Consider the following 12,709-nt stretch of genomic DNA (forward strand, 5'->3'; position numbering starts at 1 on the left):
CCTAGAGGGTAGGCAGGAGGAAGTTAGGTGAAGGGGGCAAAAGGGATATAAAAAGGGACACAGGGGTGGGGGGTGAGGGAGTTTTATTCAATGGGACATTGAATCCATGTAAACATAATAAATTAAAAATTAATAAAAATTAAAAAATATGTTAGAAGAAAAAAAAAAATTTTGTACCTATTCCCAAATATTCCTGAATAGGTAGTTGTATATATGTATATATATAAAAAAGAAGTGGGGTGATTTAATACTGACCTTTAACCTCACTGTCATGTATGCTCTGCTTGCTTCCCTGAATTAGGGGAGAAAAAGAAATTAGGGGGGAAAAAGAAGATATTTCTATGACATCATAAAGAAATGAGATATACTGGATCAGTAGCTTCTTCAGATAGTTAATACATTTCTAAACATTAAAATTATTCTTGAGCTAATTCTTTGAAATACGTATTGCAGATATTTTTATATTCATAAACTAGGTATCTGCAATGGAACATTTTCCTAGTGGCTCAGATATAGCATGATAACAGAAGAATTAAATGCCTAATCCATGCCATGTTCTTGGAGTACATTATTTTGAATTCTATTAACAACCATGCAAGTCATGCTTATTGTTCACTTTTTACTGAAGAAGAAGTGGAAACTGAGAGATGAAGTGCTGTCTCTAAAGCTAATCAGATAAATAGAACACTTTGGTTCAAGTTCAAGTCTTTCTGACTCTTACATCCTTATAAGTTTATTCTTCCACCATGCTAGTGGTTTTACAATAATATTTGCAGTGAAAACATCCCTTTAAACAAAACCCTAATTAGAAGTGTAATGTGTAAAATATGTAAAACTAGGGCTGAAAACGCAATTTGAAAACCACTGTGTTATACTGTGTTGTCTCTTCCCCCTTGTGAAATATGTATACTTTTAAGGAAAAGAGCTAGTCTAAATTACTTTATTTTACGAATGTAAAAGTAGCATATGTAATTTATTATATTCATGATTATACAATGATCATTTACAGAGAAGAAAGCCTTCAAAAAGGGGAAAGGATGAAAACAGTTTAGACACTGTTTTTTAAGGAAAACTAATAAAAGTTTTACATACATACAGAAAATTTTTTCATCTTTACCTTCTATCAAAGGAAGGGCTCATATGCAACAAATCATTATTTTTGAAGCTACTTTAGGTGTAACAGACATACTCTTCTTATCTCTTGCTTACCTTGCTACTCTGTGGACCCTTACTAGAATCACATTGTGACGAAGAGCATATGGAATCCTGACTTGATCTCCTACAAGGAGAGGGAGGAAGCCCAAAGAGGAAAAGTTAAGATATTCTATCATTATCAAAGGATTCTCTTCTCTGCTTTAATTTCAGTTGATTACTTCTTTCATCCTCTAGCTACTAGGCCACCACTCACATAACAAAGCACAACACCCTGTACCTTATGTAGCAAATGCTTATCTGTCTGGTGTTGGTGGAGACTGTAGGGGAGCCTCAGGAATTACGGTTCACTGCTGCCCGGTCTGGTGGCTAAGGTTAGATGTAGTAGTCTCAGGGGCTTTGACATTGATGTGCTGGGAGTGGGGTCATTGTGGTGGTGGTGGTGGAGGTTCCTGCATAGCCTGGATAACTTCTGCTCTACTATTTTCAGTCCTCTTTGCTACTATGACAGTGTAAGAGAAGTTAGATCCCCACCCAGAAAGTGAGATTCCTACAGTCCACTATAGAAGACAGTGACAGGGAAGAAAGCTGAAGCCAAGTAGTCTACCCAATTTTTTGTCTTTCAGTTGGACCTTCCTTAATTCTGGGATGAAGAGAACACTTTTTATATCACCCAGGGAAGACCCAGACAGTATTCCTTGATCAGCAAGTACCAAGTTACCTTGCACATTCAGGGGTATGGAACAGGAACAGGATGTCATTAATTCTAAAGCATTTGGGATCCATGTCAGAATTTACAGTGAAGCAGTTTTCAGGTCTGTATCTGGAAAGAAATATACATGTACATGATAAAAATTTAAAAATTAGTTAACTTACATTATATTCCATACAGAGCTAATCAACTCCTAAAATGTTGATATCCTTGAACATGAAGAGAAAACCCAGTCGTGGAGTTTGAACATAGCTTTCTTAATGAGTGTCTGTATAACAATATGATCATTCAGTGTTTAAAAGTCTTTTAATTCAACTAGTCTTTTTACTGATAGGTGAGAGAGTGGGCTTATATAATTTCCCAGAAGTTTTATGTGGTTTAAAGAATAGAATTTTACTCTTTGAATAAGTAGAGTGACACAGTTGGATAAAATATGGTTACTGCTATCAAGAAATTTAGACCTGAGTAGAGAAGACAAGCAGGTAATTTAGTGATTATATTACTCTTGATACGCAACTCTCCCATTGACCTAGATTCCAAAGAACTGAACACCTTCTTAGGCAGTTTCTTGGGAGCACAGCGATAATTCCTAACCACCTGCATTAACACTTCATATGCAACATCTGAATTAGATGTGTTGAGGTGGTGAATGAGAAGGAAAATTCATCTAGAATGCCTCTCACCATTTGACTTTGGTGACTTAATAGATGGTGGTATCAGTGGGTATACAGAAAAAGGAAGGGTAGGTTGAGACAAAGTTTGGGACATGTGGAGCTTTAAGGGTCTTGATAATTGTAAGATATGTATGTTTGAAAATCTAGGGATATTAGGGCTTAAAACTAGTATGTATTTTAAGTACTTGTTGAGGTTACAAATTTGGACAAGATCATATGTGTAAGAATGTACTAGAGTCAAGGAGTAAAAGTCGAAGCCTGAGGATGCAAATACTTAAGGCTCACCTTATTTATATTATTCTGGGATTTAGACATTAAGAACAGTCTCCTCATGATCACAGTTTCAGAAAAGCCTCCCTTGAAAGCAATTACCATTTTTACTTATTGCTTTTGTTTGTTTTAGCATTGGCTCCTCTATAGTACAACTTATATTAAGGAAAAGGTGCAACTTACACTTCTTTCACAGTGGATGCTACAAAATTCCATAAGATGATCACGCCATTTAAAGTCCCAGCAGCTATCAAATTATATCCTTCTACTTGTAATAAATCAATGCAGTTTACTTCTGTATTAACCACAGGATTCTGAAGAAGGAAGGAACCCAACTCATTGACCATCAGTACAAACACTATGTGCACACTTTGTTATTTTATCAACTTAAATATATTATAATTTTTAAAAAAATTATTGAATTATACTTGGCATACAATATTATATTTGTTTCATGTGTGTAACAGTGATTCAACATGTATATGCCTTAAATGTTATCACCATAAGTCTGAAAACCATCTGTCATGTAAAGTTACTATGATGTTACTGACTATATTCCCTATGCTTACTATATAACTGAAGCTCAGTGATACTACATTGAAATTCATTGTACTGTATTATTTTCTCTACTTTTGTATATATGTTTGTAATGACCTATAATAAAAAAAGAAGAAAATCAAGAAATGAAACTTACATTAACAGGTTGAGAAAAGGTTTTCTCAACTATCAATGTCACATCTGGGAAAGGAATAGCTATGTTCCTATCTTTAGTGGACGTCATCAGATGCACAACATTATGACCACTTTGCAGGACTGGTACAACATCAGGCAGCTCCCATATCACAATGAGACAAATATCATCTTCTTTACCCTTTAATAGTGAGTAGATGAAAACTCAGTTAACTGTTTTATTTTGAACTGTTGTAAGGATATAGAGAAAAATATATAGAATATACCATGATGTATTTATCACCCAGTTTTGTCAAATCTTACATTCTGTTTACCCATCTATAATATAATTCCTCTTTCTTCTCTCTCCAGAGGTAACTAGTAATCTAAATATGGTATTATTTATGAAAGTTTTAATATTTCTACATAAACATATGCTTATAGCTTACATATACATATATGTTTTATATGTACATATATAAATATTTTTTCTAGGCTTTTAATCTTTTTTATAAATGTTATGAACCTATATAGATTCTTTTTCAACTTTCTTGTTTCACTTAAAATTATATATATAATTATATTTTTAGATTTATACAAGTTACAGCATGGACCTCTATTACTTTTAACTGCTTTACAATATTTGTATGAATATATTAAAATTTATTTATCTATTCTCTTAGTAATACAGGATGAGGTTGTCAAATTTTTGCTGTTTGTTTTTATGGACAGTTGCTATAGCTTATAGAGCGATGCCTGGAGCAGAATTATCAAGTTTTAAGTTGCGCACATCATCAACTTTGTTAGGTATTGCCAAGTGACTCTTCAAGGAACTGTAATCCATTTCCACTTTCACCAGGAGTAGATAATAGCTTTTCACATTCTTGACAACACTTGGTTAAAAACTGTTTTTTGCCTATATGATGAGTTTGAGATAGGACATTTTAAAATTAATTTTAAAATGTTTGATTATTTTAATATCAAATAATCAAAAATTAATTTTAAAATGTTTGATTATTTTAAACACATTTTCTGAGTTAGTGAGTTAAACTTTTTTATGTGTTTGCAAGATATTTGGGCTTCCTTACTTGTCCTTTGTCCATTTTCATCTTGTGCTGTTTGTTTTTCTCCCAGATTTGTGTGATTTCTTTAGCTATCCTGGTTCCTCATCTTTTCTCAGTTAACCCTGGTGGTCTCTTCACACTATGTGACTTGTCTTTTCACTTTGTTTTTTAAAGAGTGGATTTTTTTTTAAGTGAAAGGAAGGAAAATAGACTCCTACATGTGCCCTGACCGGGATCCACCAGGCAACCCCCATCTGGGGCCAATACTCAAATCAATTGAGCTATTTTTAGTGCCTGAAGCCAATGTTCAGACCAACTGAGCTATCTTCAACGCCTGTGGCCAATGCTTGAACCAATTGAGCCACTGGCTGTGGGAGGAGAAAAGGGAGAGAAAGGAGAGAAGGAGAGGAAGAAGCAGATGGTTGCTTTTTATGTGTGCCCTGACTGAGAATCAAACCCGGGCTGTCCATACACCAGACCAACCCTCTATCCACTGAGCCAGCCGGCCAGGGCTAAGAAGTGTTTAATTTAAATGTAGCAAAGACATCTAAATACCACTATCATCAGTTTACAAAAAGAAAGAATGTAGTTTAAAACAAAAATGTAAAAGTATAAAAGATACAATCTTAATACTGTATTTTAAAAGTACTGTTAGTTTATGAAAAAATTATCCTATATTCTTCATTTTATTCCTAATTGGTGAAACCTTTTATCTCTGATTTGTATTGACAGATAAGCCTGCAGGATTGGTGTTGTAGGAAAATAGCAGCTCATATTATGCTAACATATATTATATTAATTACTTCACAAAGAAAGATCATTTGCTTTAAGGGACAAATAAATAGGGTTATATGAGTAAGTTCATAAAGTAATTTGAATAGAATGAAGGGCAAATAAAGAGAATTAAGTAGTTCTTTAGAATTTGACCTATTTGGGGGTTAATTGATCAAAATCTCTAAACTTCCACAGTGCTTTGTTCATAATGTGAGAAAAGCAATCCTCTCACCAACCTATGATTTTTATCAATGGGGATTTGGGGGAAAATTTATCCCTAATTTTACTTTTTTTTTTTTTTTTTTTTGTATCTTTCTGAAGCTGGAAACGGGGAGAGACAGTCAGACAGTCTCCCGCATGCGCCCGACCGGGATCCACCCGGCACGCCCACCAGGGGCGAGGCTCTACCCACCAGGGGGCGGCGCTCTGCCCCTCCGGGGCATCGCTCTGCTGCGACCAGAGCCACTCCAGCGCCTGGGGCAGAGGCCAAGGAGCCATCCCCAGCGCCGGGGCCATCCTTGCTCCAACGGAGCCCTGGCTGCGGGAGGGGAAGAGAGAGATAGAGAGGAAGGAAGGGGGGGTGGAGAAGCAAATGGGCGCCTCTCCCATGTGCCCTGGCCGGGAATCGAACCCGGGTCCCCCGCACGCCAGGCCGATGCTCCACCGCTGAGCCAACCGGCCAGGGCCTATCCCCAATTTTAAAAACATTATATAGGCGGAATGCAATTTTATCTCCTTAAAACCAAGATTGTGAAAACGTTATTGTGGCCTTCTCTGTCAAAATGAAAGAGACATTACATTTCAAGCGATTAAGAACTGGTTTGATTGTTTCCATGTTTTATTGATGTCGCCCCATTAAAGATAAAATTATTAAAAAAAAAAAAAGAACTGGTTTGAAGACATGAAAAAGAAGTACATAAGACTTATGGGGGCTCTCTCTGAATCAGTACAGAACATATTAGCGATGGTCCCTGAATGTCTGAGTGTGAGTGTGGAAGCGGTGTTCGCTGCTGGTTAATGGAGCTGGAGGGGGAGGCAGAGCTTTGTTGCATCTTTCCTTTACCCCACTCTCAACTCCTACTTCAGGAATAAACAGGCCATCTGTTTCCTATTGAATATCTTACAAGAGATGTCTTCTATTTCTTTATGGGAAGAGTATACTGAATCAGGGATGCTTTTCACTCCTTTTTTTTTCCCACAGTAGGGCTGTCAATCACCTTAATCAGTGCTGGCACTTCATGACTGCTTACTCTAAATCAAGACTTTTTTTATCTTAGGTTTCAGTAGGGGACTAATGATGAAGACAATGATGACGATGATGACGATGATGATGATAACAAGTTTTTGAGTTCTAGGCAGAAAAAAAGTCACTCAGGCCCTGGCCGGTTGGCTCAGTGGTAGAGCATCGGCCTGGCGTGCAGAAGTCCCGGGTTCGATTCCCGGCCAGGGCACACAGGAGAAGCGCCCATCTGCTTCTCCACCCTCCCCCTTTCCTTCCTCTCTGTCTCTCCCTTCCCTCCCGCAGCGAGGCTCCATCCGAGCAAAGATGGCCCGGGCGCTGGGGATGGCTCCTTGGCCTCTGCCCCAGACGCTAGAGTGGCTCTGGTCGCGACAGAGCAAAGCCCCGGAGGGGCAGAGCATCGCCCCCTGGTGGGCGTGCCGGGTGGATCCCAGTCGGGCGCATGCGGGAGTCTGTCTGACTGTCTCTCCCTGTTTCCAGCTTCAGAAAAATACAAAAAAAAAAAAAAAAGTCACTCAATGGCCAGAATAAATAATCTAGCTTTCATTTTCAATATGAAGAAGGCATTATTAGGTGGTAATAGACTTGCAGGAAAAATAAATTAGCCTACCTCAAACCTCTCAACACAGCCCTGAGCAGATTGTATCATTAACCTTAAAGTAAACAGAGCAATTTGGTAACAATCTGAAAAAGTGACTTGAGCATCCCCGAATGCATTAGAGATTTGAAGAGACAGAGCAGAATCATTGCTCCCACTTACAGAGTCAAGCCAGAGAGTGACTATCCCCCCATGAGGGTGTAACAATGTCATAGGTGGCAGCCAGGTGTAAATTTAACCTTTCTGATTCCCACTCCAGAAATTGTCCAGCAAATGCCGGAGCTTGGCAGCTCTTCTGTTCTGCTCTTTGCTTGGACCTGGGCAAGGTGACTTAGGAGCATCCTAGGAAGGTGGGTGGGGAAAGTCCAGCTTCAGCCATCTAGCCGGAAAGGAGTTCTATGGGGTTACCCAAAGACCATTAGCTTTCCTGAGAAGCGCAGGGAGAATACAAATGTCCATGTGGAGTTGCAAACCTGGATCATTTTGATCTTTCCGTTGCGTTCCAAGGCAAGGAGCAAGTGCTGGTGTTTTTCCAGTGCTTTCAGGAAAATCAGACGTTTTATCCAGTGCTCCTCCTCCTTCCAGTCCTTCCCCTCGGGCAGGACTTTGATCTCCTGCCTGCTGCCAAAATCCCAGATTTTAACTGTTCCTGAGCACACAGAGGAAAGACTTTGTGGGTAAAAAGAATTTGCAGAAAGCTTGGCTTTTATCAGTAAATGGTTCTCATTGAAAGCTTTCTGCAAACAATTTCTCCTATATTTACTTCCTAACTGACAAGTGAGTCTCCTTAGCCTTGCTGTGCACAAAATAATTTCTGTATTCCTTGTCACAGTCTGATAATAACTAAACTAGGCAATTTCTGAAAATTGAGACTGTTTTCTTTGAACTCAGACTCTCCTAACTGAGCTTTCTGTCTTAAATGGTTCTATTCTGCTTTCATTCTCCCAATGTTGTTCAGTTTGCTGCATACCCCCTCCAATGTCTGTCCATATATCTAATATCACGCCACAATTATCAATAATAGTAAAGATCATCATTGCAAAAGGGTCATAGTTCTGAAGGTGCCGACATATTTAAGACTTCAGTTCTCATTACATAATAAAGGGTTTAAGAGCATCTCAGCAGATAAGAAACTATCCAGCTTTGGGTTGTTTGGTTGGTTACATGGGGAAAACATACAAAAGGAGTATTGAGTTCCTTCTTTGCTTTGAAATTGGAATTTCTTTTTAGTTAACTTTACTAATTTAATGAGGAGATCTTGATAAAGGGGCCAGGAATGGTGATACTCAGTGTAGTTGTTGGATGCCCAGGTCAAGGTCAAGAGTCAGTGTAGAGAATTATCCCCTAAAACATGGGTTTGTACAGTAGTCATCTCAGGTTCAGGTCCAGTGGACTGCCCCTCACAACACTTTGCCTTCCCTCCCTTAACTGTCAATATTTAAAAGGATTCTAGATTCTAACACTAACAAAATAAACTATTATGCTTGTATGAAAATACTACCATCTCAGTCACATTAAATTGCGTATTGCTTTCACATGAAAATAGTTTGGACATTGCTCAGAATTTCTAGTATGGCTAATTTGGGGCAGATTAAAGCAATGGACTGCTTTCTTAAGACTATCTCACGTGGAGAGCAGCCGCATCCATTCCACCCCATCAAGTTAGTAGTCATGATTTTATTTTATGTGTATCATTGTCTGCTCCCACTTTTAAAAATCAGACTCTTACCTCAGGATGTTCACTTAGCCCATCAATTAGCTTACAAGCCAGCATTCATTTAGTAAATATGTCCCTAAAATAAATGTATTCTGCATGGTGCAGGCAGTTGGTCTAGAGGAGTCCTTTCCCTGGGAGTTCAGAATGAGAGGAGGTGAGAGGGGAGGCAGGCTGTAGATCCCTAGTTCCCAGAAGTGCCCTGTGATTCTCCTCAGGACAAGAAACATCCTCCAACACAGCACAGCCTGAGGCTGATGTCTTCCAAACTGTACATGGCACATGGCCCCAAGGAGCCGCATATAAACAAGTCCAAAGGAGAATTCTAGGTGATATGACAAAACTGGCTGGATATTTTGCCTGGTCTCCAAAATCTACTGTCAATAATAAAAATCTTATCAGCAAGCACTGAATCTAATGTCCCCCTCTTAGCTGATGGTACCCAAATGTGGGGCAGAACAAATCAGTGCAACATAGATAAAATCTGATCAGAGCTGTAGTGAGATTGTATGTGTGAAAGGCTTTTTCAGACTATAAAGAAACTGTATAAGTGTAATATAAGGTATTGATTGTTTTGAATATCAGAATCAGGACATTAATCCCCATTAGAGAGGAATGTGTCTCAGGCCCTGCAATCTCACCAGCATGGTCACATATCCAGCTCATTTCATGCTCTCCCTGCCACCCAAACAACTAGTGCGTTCCTAAAACAAATTCTCAGAACACTAACACAGGGAGACCACATCTGAATATTAGTCTGACCATTGTATGCTCCTGTGGCAAAAAGAAATCCATTTTCATTGAAAGCTGCAGATGTCAGTTCAACATTGAAGCCATGAGGGTCTAAAATCTGGTATATTTGCAGGCCAGTGTCAAGTTCCCAGACCTGTAGGTAAGAACAACAAGAACACTATCAAACAGCACACATGATCCTCTCAGTTCTTATCAAAATTTTACAATATTCAATACTGCCTTAAAATGGGTGCTATGCCCATCTAACACCTATCCTAGAATTCTGCAATGAATGTTGATTTGATCAAAGGAAATTCTAAAAGATGCAATGCTACTTAGTAGTTACTGTATGGTCCTGAAGTGGGTTTGTTGCTGTGTATGTTACTGATACATACAGTGATTCTATTCCAGGGATCCCCTGGTTATGGAGAAAATAGTCAGTTGCTATTGTAAGTATGAAAGAAGATAGAAATGTAAGTTATGAGTCTAGTGACAAAAAAATCAAACTGGAATTTTTTTTCTTTGTTTGACAGTCATTTAAATTAGCAGAGGAGTGGGGCACTGTACAGACAGAATCTGTGGTTAATAGCATGAAATCTGAGAGAACCTTGAGGAAGAAGCCCACTGACCTTTCCAAGAAGTGTTCTGATTAGAGAGATGAGCTCAGCTCCAGAGGGGGGATGAGAGAAGTAGGAGGAAAGGCTAAGACTTCAGAGAAAGCTGTCTCTGCAACTAGACTGGGTGTGGTAAAAAAAAAGACCAGAAACACATCAAGTCTCATCATCATCTCTCTTTGGAAACAGGGTGGAGACTTTAGTCTCGCAGTCCTTCCATCTGAATCTCCTCACTTCATGGATCTACTATGTTAACACATAATAAAACGGAAGTGGCAACACAGGCTGAACTGGGTTGTGCTCCAGTTATCTGAGGACAAGTGCAGCATAAGCAATAGGCTGGAGGTGGGAAGGTATATTGCTCCTCAAGCTGTTGCAGCTGGGGTGAAAGAGGGAGAGGAAGGAGCTAACAAAGCAGATGAGAAGGCAGGTAACAAAGGGCTACAAAGTGAGAGGTGATATATCCAACATCTGACAGAGCCAGTCTGGCCCAGAGGCCATGCTCTTGCTCCTAGCTATAGACAGATCCCTAAGGGAGAAGTGGAATGTGTGTCACTGCATGAATGGGTTTCAAAGGTCCTTCATTTTCTGGCCTTAAGGACATCCTTCCTTAACCAGTCAGGTATGGAAACTCACCTAGACCTCTTCCTTTCCCCAGGGAAGACATTTTTCCCTTAGGAGATCAGATTGTGGGAAAGAAGGACAGGTTGCAGTTTTAATTTCCCTCTACTTACTCAGTAGACATTACCAGAATTATGTGATAATGGACTGACCATGTGAGGATTTGGACCTGAGAGAATGTGCAGCAGACGTGCAGAGAGGTCAAAGGTTCAGAGGGGATGTGAAGGGATTCAGAGGCATGCTCTCTACTGGTTCATGCCTCCTTCCGGAAGGCGTGCATGAAATGAAAGGATAAACACTCGAAACAAACACCTCCATGACATCACTGCCTTGTGGATCCAGTGGACATAATTACAGGCCCTGTAGGAATGACCACATACCCTGGCCTCTAGGGAGCACAGCAATGGCAGGGCCAAAGAAATGCCAGTGAAAGGACATGGATATTCACATCAGACAGACCTGGGATCATATCTGGGTCCTGATGCTCAATCTCTTGGAACTCTCATTTGCTCACCTTTCAAAAAGAACTCTGTCTGTCCACAGCGAACTTCTGTAAGATTAACTAAGGTCATGAGTTTAAAGTACATATGCCACACTTATAAGGCGTATAGGAAACATCTATCAATTTCTTTCTTTTTCTTCTTATTTTTTTAAATTTATTGATTTTAAAGAGAAAGAGGGATAAAGAGAGAGAGAAAAACATCGACTTATTGTTCCACTTGTTTCAATAATTGGTTGCTTTTTCTATGTGTTCTGAATGGAGACTGAACCAACAACCTTGGCTTACTAGGATGATGCTCTAACCAGCCGAGCTATCTGGCAGGCTTTCCCTTTCTTCTTAATATTCCATCTTCCCATAGCTCAGTTTTTAAAAAGTTATATCTATATTGAAATATTTTCTTTAAAATTCTTATTTTGATAGTAACAACTAGCTTTATTTACGTAATTGAGCATGTGACTTAATACTAAGCAGTATAAGCTGGCTTAAAATACTTGTTTTTCATGGTTTATGAAAACTTAAAAATAGACCAAATTTATGGTCTTATCACATGTGCCACGCATTTTCTTAATCATTCAAAGACTTACCAGCAAGAAGAGAAAATGCTACCTGTTTTTTTCTTTCTGAAGAGTCAATATGCCCTCACCTTAATGATGGATTCTGAGCAGATAGTAAGGACTTGGTGAAAATATTTGTTGTAAAGCATGACATTGACTTCTCGTTCATGAGTGTGAGGGATCTGTTTTGTATCTTGTATCATCCTGGTCAGAGGATACATGTCAATAACAGTGGATCCTGGAACAGAAGTAAGAGTCACATAAATACCCAAATTAGAAGTTCTGAATCACAAAGGACTCTATTCAACCACTTGTGTTTGGAAACAGCCAACCAGTGAGATTAGTTAATATTGATGCCGAGGAACTCGAATGAGGTGAGAGTGCACACTCAAACAATTTTGATCAATAAAGCAAATGGGCTTTAGTCAGAGAAAAGCATTCATTTGAGGCTTCGTTAATTTTCAAGTGCAGGCCATTCGGATTTCACTAGCATTCTCTTTACAATGAGCTCTATTTTTAAATTTTTTTTATAGTCTCCTCTTTTTTCCTTTTTAGAGTGCCTACTGCACACCTCTGCATCTGGTATCAAATAATGGAGATGGACTTGGCAGGGATGCTGCCATTTTAGTGATTGGAATTTATTGTTTGAGAGCCCTTTTCAACCAATGAATGATAAAAGAAAACACTGTAAATATGGTCTTGTTAAACGTAACCAATAACAGAAGGTGTGTTGTAGAACTCTGCACCTGAAACCTGTATAATTTTGTTAACCAGTGTCACTCAATATATTCAATAAAAGATAAATGTAATCAATAGAGT

The 12,709-nt window shown here is 38.8% G+C and overlaps 1 protein-coding gene across 1 annotated transcript in view; it reads right to left on the bottom strand.

Moving 5' to 3' along the window:
• The window catches only part of WDR64 (WD repeat domain 64), an 83,066-nt gene that overhangs the window by 25,370 nt on the left and 44,987 nt on the right, over window positions 1-12,709 (bottom strand). The window contains exons 12-19 of the mRNA XM_066360897.1: window positions 11,980-12,128; window positions 9,630-9,753; window positions 7,627-7,802; window positions 3,503-3,679; window positions 2,992-3,122; window positions 1,874-1,975; window positions 1,210-1,279; window positions 256-292 (exon numbers count right to left, since the gene is read on the bottom strand). Of these exons, the coding sequence (XP_066216994.1) occupies window positions 256-292; window positions 1,210-1,279; window positions 1,874-1,975; window positions 2,992-3,122; window positions 3,503-3,679; window positions 7,627-7,802; window positions 9,630-9,753; window positions 11,980-12,128 (966 nt within the window). The remainder of the gene's footprint in view (window positions 1-255; window positions 293-1,209; window positions 1,280-1,873; window positions 1,976-2,991; window positions 3,123-3,502; window positions 3,680-7,626; window positions 7,803-9,629; window positions 9,754-11,979; window positions 12,129-12,709) is intronic.

The sequence above is a fragment of the Saccopteryx leptura genome, chromosome 1 (genome assembly GCF_036850995.1).
Source record: "Saccopteryx leptura isolate mSacLep1 chromosome 1, mSacLep1_pri_phased_curated, whole genome shotgun sequence".
NCBI classification, from domain to species: Eukaryota; Metazoa; Chordata; class Mammalia; order Chiroptera; family Emballonuridae; genus Saccopteryx; species Saccopteryx leptura.